Genomic DNA, 12,744 nt, shown 5'->3' on the forward strand with positions numbered 1-12,744 from the left:
CGCAGCATACGAAGAGGAGGATGAGCGCGTGCTCCAGCACGCCGGCGAGGAGGAACTAGCGTGTCATTGTCGTCTCCGCCCGCGCGGAGGAGGCGCGCATGGTGGCTGTCACGGCGGAAGCCGGTCGCGCGCGCGTCGAGCCTGCAAACCGGGTGCAGACGTGGAATCTACCTTTGAGACCTTGAATGCCACGTGGATCCTGCAATCTGAAGGAGCAATTTGGGTCAGTCGACTCTTGTGAGCCGTTTGATGCAACATGGATGGCTAGAAGGGCTTCTTCAACCTTCAAAATTGATGCACGGTTCATCTTCTCAGCCCGCCACACGCCTAACCGCCTGCCGCCGCCATCGCGCCCTCCCCTGAACCGCCTGCCACCGCCATGCCCCCCCCACCCCCGCCATCCGTTTAACCCCGGGCACGATCCATTTTTTTCGGCGAACTGCATTCCACACCCAACACTCATAAGATAGATCATGGGCACCCTGCCACCCTAATATAGATACTAGGGTAGCTTCTCTGCCGTCTTCTTCCTTCGCTCCGTCGAACTTCTTTCACAAATCGACTGACCCAAATTATACTACTAGTACGAACGTATTAAGTACAGTAGGAACACGAAGATACGAGCAGTAGTACCAACTGCAAGAAGAACAGTAGTAAGACATAGTACTAGTACTACTATACGTACTAAAGAGTTCAAATAACGAGAAAGAACATAAACATAGTTCAGCTGGGGCCTCAGCACAACACACCCTTGAAAATAAACTAAGCAACTAGTCCGCTTGACACTGCAGTAGAACCAGCATGAGCGACGGCACTGCCACCTACTCGGAGTCCGAGTCCACGTCCTCGACTTCGTCCTCATCCCTCTTCCTCTTCCTCTTCGCCGACGCTTCTTTGCTTGAACCGGACACTGGGCTCTGCTTCTTCATCCAACCCTTGTAGATATTTAAACAAAGGTAGGCATCCATTGCTGCGTACAGGATGTGATCTTCATCTAATGTCTTCGACTCCCATGCATGATGAAACTCGTGGTGAGGTTTCTTCAGTTTAGCGTACGAAGGATCAATCATGGCTGCTGCCAGGGTCAGCATTGAAGGCTGAGAGGAGGACACCAGGCTTGCCTTCTGGAGATCGAAGGGCTGGCCTACAACGAGGCCTATCCGACCCAGGACATCCCTGTCGTTCCTAAAGTCTACAGTAACAAATTTCACTCTTTCGTCCTTGAGGAAGTTCTTAAAATCCTGGCACTCAACGTCGGCATGGCATATGTGGTAGACCAAGCACACGTTATGTATGCAAACCTGGATCACGATGGGCTTCTTCTTCTTTGCCTCCTTTAGAATCTTCTCTCTTTGCAGGACTGTGGTGTACTCAACATCTAGCCCAGCGACCCACTCATCCGTTGAACTGTTGAACATGCGTAGGAAGCGAGCAAGGCATGCTTTCACCGTCGCGGATCCACGTGTGTAGATGACGATGAACTCATCGCCGGTGATGGCTCTAACTTGGTACTCAGCGGCGACCATGGAGATTTGGGAGGCCATGGATTTTGGAGGAGGGTTAGGAGAAGTTGAACTGGTGTAATGTGAAAGGACGGGACGACTGGGAGCGAACTGTTGTAAGGTACTGTACTAGTAGAAGACGGGGACGAGTAGGGCGTGCGAACGGCGTGGGGTTGCTGGCTTGCCCGGTGGATAAACGGCTACAAGCCCCCAAAGAGTTCTCGAGAACTATGCGGGACCCACTAGATTTCATGTCTACTAGACCCATATCGTAGGCCTGACGGTATAGCTTCTGCCTGTTCGCACGCCATGCCGGCGCATGGGTAACTTCACTTAATTCCGTCAACCGATGCGCCTCCCACGACCTTCGCCTCCCTCGCGCGGTCATGCCCTTTGAGACTTCGACCGGCTATAAATGAGCAATTTGTTTTGCCTACTCCGCATGCATGATACTCCCTCTGGTCCTTTTTACTTCCGTCAACCGTTTGCAAAGTGTTTGACCAAATTTATACTAAAAATATCAATATCTACAATACTGATTATAATGAGTATAAGAACTACGTTTTATAATGAGTATAAAAATATTGATTTGACATTGTGAATGTTGATACATTTTTCTATAAGTTTGGTCAAAGTAGAGGTACATTGACTTCAGACAAAACTTAAATGCACAATGCAGACTAGTTCCTCCGTCCAGGTGCGTGCCATGTCCTATCTTGTCATCACAACAAGGTTAGCTATTAGAGTACTACTACCTCCCTTCTAGTTTAAAGGGCTTGATTCAAAAATTTCACCTACTCTTAGCAAGATAGAGGCGGTGGAATAGTTTTTGTAGTCTGCAAAAGTACTCAACTAATGTTGTCGTTCTTCACAAAAAAATGTGTTCACCAATGCATGCATGAAAACTAGTTACTCTAACCCCCTCTCTTCTTTAATTCTTTGCCACATCAGTATGTTTGCTATTCCCGTGTGCATGATACCAGCTAAGATACCACCATTATGGCCAGCCTTAATCATCGCATGCAATAATTTAGTGCACCTTGAAATATGAACATGTGTGGGGCATGTATGTTTTTAATGACTTGAGACTATACCTAGCCCGGCATGCAAGATGACTTATTATGCACCGTTCCCCATACCTGCAGGAAGCCCGTTCGTCTCCAAATCTTTTCCTCTCCATGTGTGGAAACAATATGCCTGCCAGACTCTCCTTCTACCTCCGGCGGTCCCACCACTCCACCCCGTGTGGAAAAAATCTGCATGCATGACTCTCATCCCCCGCGCTCGTCCAATCCGTTGTGACCAGCAATATTTCCACCCCTTCCCTCCCCCGTAATTTACTCCAACAAATATGCCCACGTAGCTGTTACGTTAATCACGCAACATATCTTTCGGGACGCTGCTTCAGTTACTTAACTGCAGGTGCATTGGGTCACTTACCTATGGGCCCAACAGGGGTCTGGCCCACATGTCAGTGATGCAACTGGACCTGCAGTTAAGTCAGTGCAGCTCTGCCATTTCTTACGTAGGTGTGCCATTGCTCGCTATAAATATTGCGCCTCCCACGGCATTTGGAAGAACGCTCACGTTCATCGCTATCTCCTCCCCCTCCCTCTCACGTCGACCACCATGGCATCGCCCCTCCCAAGCCCTAGGCGCCCTCGCTGCACCACCTGAACGATCACGCGTCGCTGTTCCGTTCCTCGCCGCCACTAGTCGAGGAGGACGCGTCAGTGTTCCACTCCTCGCCGTGACGCGTCGAGGTGGACGCGTCGGTGTTCCCAATCTCGCCAGCACGCGCGTTGGAGGACGCATCGGCTCCCCGCTACAAGGAGAACGCCGCGCCGCCCGCCGAGCCCCCCCAGCCTTGAGGAGCTTTGGAAAGAAATGGATGTCACCATGTGGGAGGCTTTGCCGCCGGCAGAGCACGCCAAAATAGAGGCGGAGAAGAAGGCCGAGGAAGAGAAGTGCGCCGCGGGGCTGCCTGGCAGGTCTATGTCGCGTCCGAGAGAGTCGGACAATTGGCTCTTTGGCAGAAGGCCCGTGCAAGGGTCGTGAGGGTGGCGGAGAACGCCCGTGCCAAAGCCCTAAGTGTAGTCGGGCCCAAGTGCCTCATCCACGCTTGGCGGTACATGGACCGGGTGCACGCTTCCAGCGAGGAGGAGCACCTGTTGGCGCCGGATCACCACACCGGTGAGATCGCGCTCGCCCGCGGGCAAGCCGCCAATCAGCACCTCGCGAGTTGCGAGGCTGAGGAAGAGGTGTTGTGTCGGCGCGCTGGGAAATGGCCGCGCACCAGGGCACTCATGGCGCGCCGCAAGCGCTCCTGCGAGCGTCGTGGCTTTTAGTAGGAGTATAATTTAGTTTTGTAAGGTGATCCCATTAGTTTTGGGACGCAAATGATAAATCCCGAACGTTCGGGAATTATTAGCGTCCTTAATTAAGTATGTAAGAGGGAAAGTTTGGAAACCTTTTGTATCCATACGCATTTTGTAAGTAGGTGCATATAGCACAAACTTTACTATATACTATCGCACTACACGTCTCTCTCTATATATGCTTGCAGACTGTGCTACTCCCTCCGTCCAGGTGAATAAGTCATCTTTGGTTGTGCACCGTGACCAAGAAGGAGGGAAGACTTTATACACCTAGACGGAGGGAGTACTACTATTACTTATGTACGTGCAAATCCACGTTTTAACATTACGATGCGGTTTTTGTAAAAGTAGAAAAACAACACTAGTCAAGCTTGTGAAACGATTCAATGCAAAAGAAATGCAAAAATGCTCGTTTGATTGTTTACTTTTAGCTTCCTTCTCTATGGTTATTTCTCTGTCGTACTTTGTACGGAGTATCTCACTGGTCGGAAAGGCATGCAAATTCCCAAACCGCTTCCTACACCCTGTATCGAATTTTTTGCCTAAATGCCGTGCAATTGGAATTCTAACTTGAGTAGGAGTACTAGTACTACTAGTAGGAGTACCAAGAGCCAGTTTGTTTAGGCTTCTAGATTAGTAGTAATCCCATTACTACTAGCTCCGTCCTGGTTTATTGGTCCCCATTGTAATCTGTGTCAAATTTTGATCATAAATTTAACTAATGAAATGTTTGTGCATGTCACATGCACTAACATTTTATCAGTTAAATCTTTGGTCAAAATTTACCACAAATTACAATGGTGACGAATAAACTAGGACGGAAGTACTAGTAGTAGTTTAGAAGCCCAAATAAATGAGTGGGGCGCCTTAATGTTACTCTCCACTGTGACTAGTCTTATGGGAAAAGCTGGGGAAGAGACGGCTTATTTTTTAAGCCGCCAAAAGAACTGGCCCTAGGAGTAGTAGCTAGGGATCGAGTGTGCGAGATGAACCGGAGAAAGTAAATGCAGAGAGATGAAATGCAAAAAAGACGGAGGGATGTGATGGTTGCTTGTCCGTTTATTTTACCAGGCCACTTATTACTGGCAGTGGTTGGGTTTTGTGATATGACGGCTTTACTACCACGCCACAAGCGGGGTGAGAGTGAGACTCCCGTGCAGTGCCGCCCTCTACACTTGTACTACATCGGTCGAGGTTTATTAGTCCCCCATTGAATTTGACTGAAGATTTAACTGACAAAATGTTAGTGCATGTCAACAAAAACTATATCGTTGGATTCGTATTTGAACATAGTTTTCAATGATATAATTTTAGGTGACATGCATCAGCATTTATCGTACTATATATAATGTTAGTTCAATTTTTGGTCGTACTAATCTATAGTAGTAAGGTGCCCGTGCGTTGCACAGAAGAGTGAAATGCATTGATCGGGGAGTTGTTTATTTTGACAAAGGATGTGGGGGTCATATCTAGAGCTCACAAACATCCGGGTGAAATAGATAAAAAGGTATCTTTTGCAAACAAAAGAATTCAACTGTTCAACCTGCATCCAAAACTTGTGAAGAAATAACACTTATTGTGCTTTGCAAGAAATGATCTTTAAGAATTAGTTTTTCAGTATCAATTGTTATACATGTTGGCTATAGATGACATGGCACTTTCTTATAGTCAACAGTTGGCTATACTATTAAGTATTAACCATGCCCTTATACACCTAGACGGAGGGATTAAATCAGGATGACTTGGAAGGGGCAGAGGAGATGTAAGAAATGGTTCATAGTAAGTCTTTCACCAGTACTGTAGTAAAAATTCATACAAGGAAGATTCTAGACTAAACTATAAATGGATACACTTTTATTCATGCGCGATACTCCAATAGAGCAAGATCATGCATGGAAGTCTCCACATGCTTAGACAGCGGATTACACTGAGCGAAGACTAATGATCAACATTTAACTTGATAATGCGTATGTCCACGTGAACCTCCTTGGAGTCCCCGTGCACTGCGTTGAGGGGTAAATCATACCATGCGTCTTCCATGTCCACATCAGCGGGAAGGTCCCAGCTCTGCACAGTCCTAGTCAGCATGATCGAGCCGGTGTCACCGCCCACGTGCCTCGGAGGGGTAGTAACAGTGAGCAGGCACCCGTACATCGGCCTCATGTCAGTGTCAGCGTCAGTGGCATCGCCCCTAACGCACACTAAAGAGACGGGGCGGCGGCCTGCGCGGGCCTCGCCGGTGCCCATGATCAAGAGAGGAAGACGCTGTCGTCCTCCTCCGAGACTAGCAGGCGGCGGTGATCCTCCAGCGACTCTGGCATGGTGAACGGGTAGCACGTCTCGTACTTGATGTTCTCCGCCAAGGGCCAGTAGTGACTGCTGCACGCATCCGTGAGGTGATGCACGATGTCGGCCGGCGAGCCCCAAAACGGCATCGGGCACTCATAGCAGTAGACGAAGGGCTCCTTGGAGGCATCGACCAGGCCGTCCATGAAACGGGAGTGGCTGTAGGGGACGTTGCGCCAGTTGAATATATGAGCAAGTTACTACGAGATTTAATCCGAATTAGCACAAAATAAATCATGACGGCTATAACAGATATTAAACTAATCATGTGGACTAGCATAGTAGATGAACAGATAGAATCTAGTAGGATATAGAGTAGAAACATGAATTCTACCACGATTTCGAACAGGAAGGACAGAAACACATACGGACCGAAGAAAGGAAAATGGCCTCGTGTGACCCAATAAGGCCTTCATTTCGAAAAACTAGTCATGAACTATGCCTTCGATTCGAGAAACATGTGATGAACTGTGTCATTGATTTGTGAAACTTGTGTTGAACTATGTACTTTATTTGCGAAACATGTCGTGAACTATGTCTTTGATTTCTGAAACTTGTGATGAAACTATGTCATGAACTACATCTGTTATGCTGCTGTTGTTGTCAATTGAAATGATGAACACGATGAAAAACAAAGCAAACTCTTGCTCTGCTTTGCACCTTACCACCAGAAGCCTTGGCGGTAGGCAATGAAAACCGACCGCCATAGGGCATGGTGGTAGGTTGCCGATCTGTCCTGGAACGCAAACTCTCCCCTGTTCGGTAGGGTTGGCCATCCTACCACCAAGGTGGACAGTGGTAGGGTGGCCATCCAACTGCCTGCTCTGCTGCGTGTCATGTGACCAACTTGGCCACATTTTCGGCGGTAGGGTTGGCCACCCTACCGCCAAGGTGGACGGCGGTAGGGTGGCGCCTGCTCTGCTGCGTGTCTTGTGACCAAATCGGCCACATTTTTGGCGGTAGGGTTGGCCACCCTACCCCTACCGCCAAGGTGGACGGCGGTAGGATGGCCATCCAACTACCTGCCTGCTGTGTGTCCTGTGACCAAATCGGCCACATTTTTGGCGGTAGGGTTGGCCACCCTACCGCCAGCGTTCTTGGCGGTAGGGTTGGTCACCCTACAGCCCGATCTGCTGCCTCATGTGACCAAATCGGCCACATTCCCGACGGTAGGGTTGGCCACCCTACCACCAACCGGCATGGCGGTAGGCCCCTACAGTCAGGGTTCATGGCGATAGGGTTGGCCTGCCTACCGCCGTTGCCCATGGCGGTAGGGTCCCCTGTCCCTTTGCCTTTCTTTTTGAGCCCTTTGCCTTTCCATTTCTTACAAACTTCTATGAACTAAGCATCCACAAATGACATCCAGAAATGATCGAGTAGCAAAGACATACATAACTGAGCATAGTTCATTACATCCACAAATGACACTTGTTCAAATGACTTAAAACATCTAGCGATTCGAATGACATGAGTTCAACCTAGAAGCTCAAGCTCGAGCATACATTTTCTACAACGGAAAAAAAGATCTAAAACGTATAAGACGTTCAATTTGTTCGTCATGATCAGGGTTAGGCTTCAGTTGAAAATTCGAGAAAAAAGTCCATTTTACTACCCTGAATAAAGTGGGTGGTTCACATTACCCCCTGATCTATTTTTCGGTTCCTTTACCCCCCCTAAACAATCTCATACCGGACAAAAAAACACCCTAAGTGGTTTACCCAGACCGGATGGTGACGTGGACATGGTCAAAGGTGGTATTTGACCTGCAGGTGGGTCCCACTCACAGTTTGAAAAAATCAAAGAAATAGAAGAAAAAAGGGGTGGGCCCCTACTGCAGTAGCAGTCGGCCACAACGGCGGCGGCCGACCACAGCGGCGGCGGCCGGTGCAAGTGGAGTCGGCAGGCGGCTGGGCCGGCGCCGGGGTGGGCAGAGCCAGCGCGCCGAGCGGGGGAGGCCGGGCGCCGCCAGGCGCATTGACACGGGCGCAACCAAGTGCAGAGCGGTGGGCGGCTGGAGATGGCGGCGCGAGCAACGCGCGGGGACGGACGGGGATGATGGCGCAAGCTTGGGGGGAGACGGGGCGGCGCGCGCGAGGGCAGAGCGGGGGTGGTCGGAGCCGGCGGGCGGCCGGGGACGACAGCGCGAGCAACGTGCGGGGGCGGACTGGGACGACGACGCAAGCTCGGGGAGGAGGCGGGGCGGCGCATGCGCGCGGCCGAAGCGGCTACGGGGCGGACGACGACTGAGCCAACACCGCGGAGGGCGATGCGAGGCCGAGCGGGGTGCGGCGACTGGGGCGAGCTCGTTCGGGGGACGGCGGCGGATCTGACCCGAAGAGAGAGAGAGAGAGAGAGAGAGAGAGGGAGAGAGGGAGAGAGAGAGAGAGAGAGACCTGACTAGGGGGCCCCACCCAGGTCAAAACCGACGTTGACTAGTGCCACATCAGCAGCGGGTGGAGACAAACCAGCCTGGGGTGTTTTGTCCGGTTTTGGTTTGTTTGGGGGGTAAAAGAAACCGAAAAATAGATCGGGGGTAAAGTGAACCACCCACTTTATTCAGGGTAGTAAAATGGACTTTTTTTCAAAATCCGATGATCCGGCCCAATTCTCCAACACACCTTTCGTTTCACCGAACTAGGCCCATCGAGCACGGCGTTCCGGAATCTCTGACATGCCTTGTGTGATTGCCCATCCAATGACCCGTCCGGGTTTTCTCAAGTCCAGCTCGCGGAATTCTTCTTTGCTCACAGAGAAAAAGATCTCTGTTGCCAAAGAATGTCTGCAAGCATATTCCATCTCATGCAGCTCATTAAGTATCCTCTTTTTTTTCTTTCACAAGCCTTCGGAAAACTTTTTCTCCTTAAGATCAGAAGGTTCCTCCATGAAAGGATACTTGTTGAAATCCATCATGGCAGCAATTACCTCATCATTGCTCTTGAACCATGCTTCAAGCTCCCTCTTGATACCAAGTTGTCTCTCCGCTACAATCTTCTCAGACGCTACTGCCAGACTCATAGATGCAATGTCACAACACTTCTCATATACTATCTTCATCTCCTCCGGGGTCCTGTTTTCCATGCTACATGAAATGGAACAAACCAAAACTCAAATCGAATTATACAATACAAACACAAAGCATAACTTATTTAGAATGACCTAGGTTACATAATGTTCTCACTGGTTCAAATGACATAGGTTACATTAATGATAAGGGTACATGCCATTACAGTCCAAATGACACTACAACATCATGTGTTTCAACCCCCTCTATTAGTCCATCAACAACACATCTTTGTCGTACGGTCCCGGGTTGCAACAAATGACATCATTTCTTTCACGCACCCAAGCCCAACGAGATGCCCGACTAGGTATCGCCGATGATGGTTGCCTAACTAGCCGGTCAATGATCTGGCCAGGGTTATTAAAGTCCATCTCATTCACTTCATCCCTTGTTCCACACAATGCAATTTGCCTTGCAAGAGCGCGTCTATGAATTTTCTCTTCCTTCTTGAGATTGCTTATGTTTTTCTCTTTAGCTTGGTATAAATTAACTTTGTCATCGTCGCACTTCGACACATAATACTTTGAAAAATCTCTACAAGCCGCATTCAATGCACCAACGGCTTTGACCCACAAGTCCATCTTTTCCTAAATGACTGCACATTCACGCTTCGCCGTCGCCTCCGCGGAAGTCTCAACAAAGATGATCGATCCCATCCTACAAGTCGAGGGATTACTATAACGGTCATCCAAGGCAAAAATTCTAACCGTCTCTTGACAAAAACTATAACCCTAGGACTAGATCGAGCTACAATTCGAGAGGTAACTAATATAACGTTCGTGATATAGGCATTTACTTAAGCATAACCTTAACCCTAACCATATCCTTAACCCTAACCATATCATTAAACCTAACCCTAACAAAACCCTAAATGATATTTCTTACTACCCTAACAATGCTAGTGACACAATACATTGTCAAAGCACAAACATTACCCTAAATGCATCATATACATTGATTTCACCACAACAAAACCATAAACTAAGGTTTCCAACAAAATGAGCAAAATGCATGATTTGAACCAACCAAATGAAGGGGGAATGGGAGAGGTACCTTGGGTGATGCAAATGCCCACGATCGACCGGACAAATCTCAAGCAATGGAGGGGGATCTAGTGGGTGCTTGGGTGGGGGAGAAGAGGGGGAGAGAGTGAGAGCTCGAAAGAGGAATGGGTGAATGAGTGGGTGGGGGAGCAGCACAGCCCCAACCCTCACAACCATATCCCGGACCCTACCGCCAGACAACCCGGCGATAGGTTGCAATACTACCGCCAGGGTCCGCGGCGGTAGGTCCCTTCGCCACGTGTCCACGGCCGTTAACTGGCAGGCGGCATCAGGGAACCTACCGCCAGGAGGGGCGGCGATAGCCTGTACAACGCTACCGCCAGGTCCTCCGGCGGTAGCAAAAGGGTCAAATCTCGAAAAAAAAAATCAGGCCAAGTTTAGATCCCGATTTTATACGCCAAAAGGGTCAAAACACGAAATTTTGCCCCCAAATCGTGAAAAGATGCTAATCATCGCATCCGACTGCTCCGCGCTCTGTCCACCGAAACTGCTAGGAGACGTCAGATCTGGGCAGATCAAACGGTGGTCGAGGCGGCTTAATTTTGGCTGTTATCAGCCGATTGGTCACCTAGCCCAACATTTCTGGGAGGGATGACATCGATCCTTCCACTTTATTAATATCTCCACAGTCTACATCGCCCCAATCATAGATAGGAAAATGTATCCATCAACCTACTGTCAAAGTCTGAATTTAAATGCGCACACACACATCGACACAAAAGTACGTAATCACCAAACATTTCACGGATAGACCTCGATGATCGACCGGAACCCTAGAACCGGTATAATCTTGTAGTCGCTAAACCCAGCTTCTAGGAAGATCTTGCTCCACTCTTGCTCATCTCGCTCAACGCCATTGATAAACATTATGTAGAGATCGAGCAAGGCATGCACCTCCCCATGCTTCTTGTCCGCTCCGACCACTATATCGATGATTATCACCTTCCCTCCCGCCTCTCTTGGAGGAACGGCCTTTCTGCAAGTCTTTAGTATTTTGACACACTTCTCGTCGTCCCAGTCATGAAGAACCGACTGAAGACAAACATGCATGGATATATAACATATGCAACCTTAATGTCTGGTGAGTAGACAGTATCTTGACCAAGGAGGATGTATATACGTACCTTGAGGAAGACGGCGTCTGCCGGTGGCACGCTCTCGAACATGTCGCCGGCGACGTACTTGACGCTGGTGCCGGCCGGCGCCTTGCTGACGACGTGCTCGAGCTCCAGCACGCTGCACTCCACGTGCGGGAACGCCTCCGAGATGACTTGGGCCGCCGCGCCGAGGCCACCCCCGACGTCGACCAGTGAGCTTATCCCCCGGAAAACGTCGCCGCTCTCCCTGACGGCGATGTCCACGATGAAGCGGCTGTCCGAGACCATGGCGCTGTTGATCAGCGCGTCCAGCGCCGCGTCGTGCCCGGACATCTCCCACAGCGCCTCGCCGTGGGCCTGCTCGAAGAGGCAGGGGTCTGGCAGTGAGTGCTGGAACCAGGCGCCGATCCCGAGGAAGGGGGCGACAAGGACGGGGCTGAGCACGAAGGCCATGATGGAACCCGACTTCTGCGAGCCGACGAGGAGGCGGGACACTGGCGTGAGAGTGTAAGAGGGCTCGGCGCCGGTGTAGGTACCAGTGTCGTTGTTCACGGGGGCAGCCGGGACGACGACATCCTGCTGCTGGACGACGCTGAAGACGCCCGAGACGGTGAGCGTGCGCATGAGGCGGCGCAGGCAGGGGATCTTGGACGGGTGCACCGCGACCCTGGACAGTATCTGGGGGAGGGTGGCGGCGCCGCCATGGTGGTGGATGGCGTCAGCGAGGCGGAGGTCCAGGGCCGACTTGAGCGCCATGGACTTGATGTAGGAGAATGTGGTTGTCCAGAGCTCGTGCTCGGCGTCCAGCACGGCCTGGTCGTCGGTGCTCTGGCCGGTGAGCGCCATGATCGACACAGTGTGCTTGTGCTGCTTCTGTTTGCGTTGGCAGATACTATATGTACAGGAGAACCAGACGTTGCCCCCTCAATATACTATACTCACTGCTTACATATACTATTTCCATCCAGAAACTCGAAATCTAAGAGAAAGGAATCTGAGATACTCTTGACTGTCAGAAACTGAATCCGACTTGCAAAATCTACTGAAGAAAAAAAGTGTGTGATAATCTAAGAATGGATCGCTGCCACGGTTTCCACGAGGTTTCTAAAAAAGGAGAAAGTATGAAAATGCTTACAGGAGCAAATTAAACTGATGATATAGTACAGCAATTTGGTGATACCTACCAACAGAATACTTTTTGGCACTCGTGCTCCACGAGGTGGGTTTTGTATCAATATCCCCAGGTGTTTGCACATCACACATCAAAACACCATCTAGGACCATGACAGTGCGCAC

At 50.0% G+C, this 12,744-nt stretch overlaps 1 protein-coding gene across 1 annotated transcript; it reads right to left on the reverse strand.

Annotated features, from left to right (window-relative positions):
* Positions 1–10,922: 10,922 nt before the first annotated feature.
* LOC109749419 (O-methyltransferase ZRP4) lies at positions 10,923–12,533 on the reverse strand. The gene is made up of 2 exons (XM_020308385.4): positions 11,476–12,533; positions 10,923–11,383 (listed from the first exon to the last, which is right to left on the reverse strand). Exons 1-2 carry the CDS (start codon positions 12,292–12,294, stop codon positions 11,093–11,095), a joined length of 1,110 nt encoding a protein of 369 aa, XP_020163974.1. The 5' UTR covers positions 12,295–12,533; the 3' UTR covers positions 10,923–11,092.
* Between the last annotated feature and the right edge of the window lie 211 nt (positions 12,534–12,744).

This window comes from Aegilops tauschii, chromosome 1 (genome assembly GCF_002575655.3).
Source record: "Aegilops tauschii subsp. strangulata cultivar AL8/78 chromosome 1, Aet v6.0, whole genome shotgun sequence".
Taxonomy (NCBI): Eukaryota; Viridiplantae; Streptophyta; class Magnoliopsida; order Poales; family Poaceae; genus Aegilops; species Aegilops tauschii.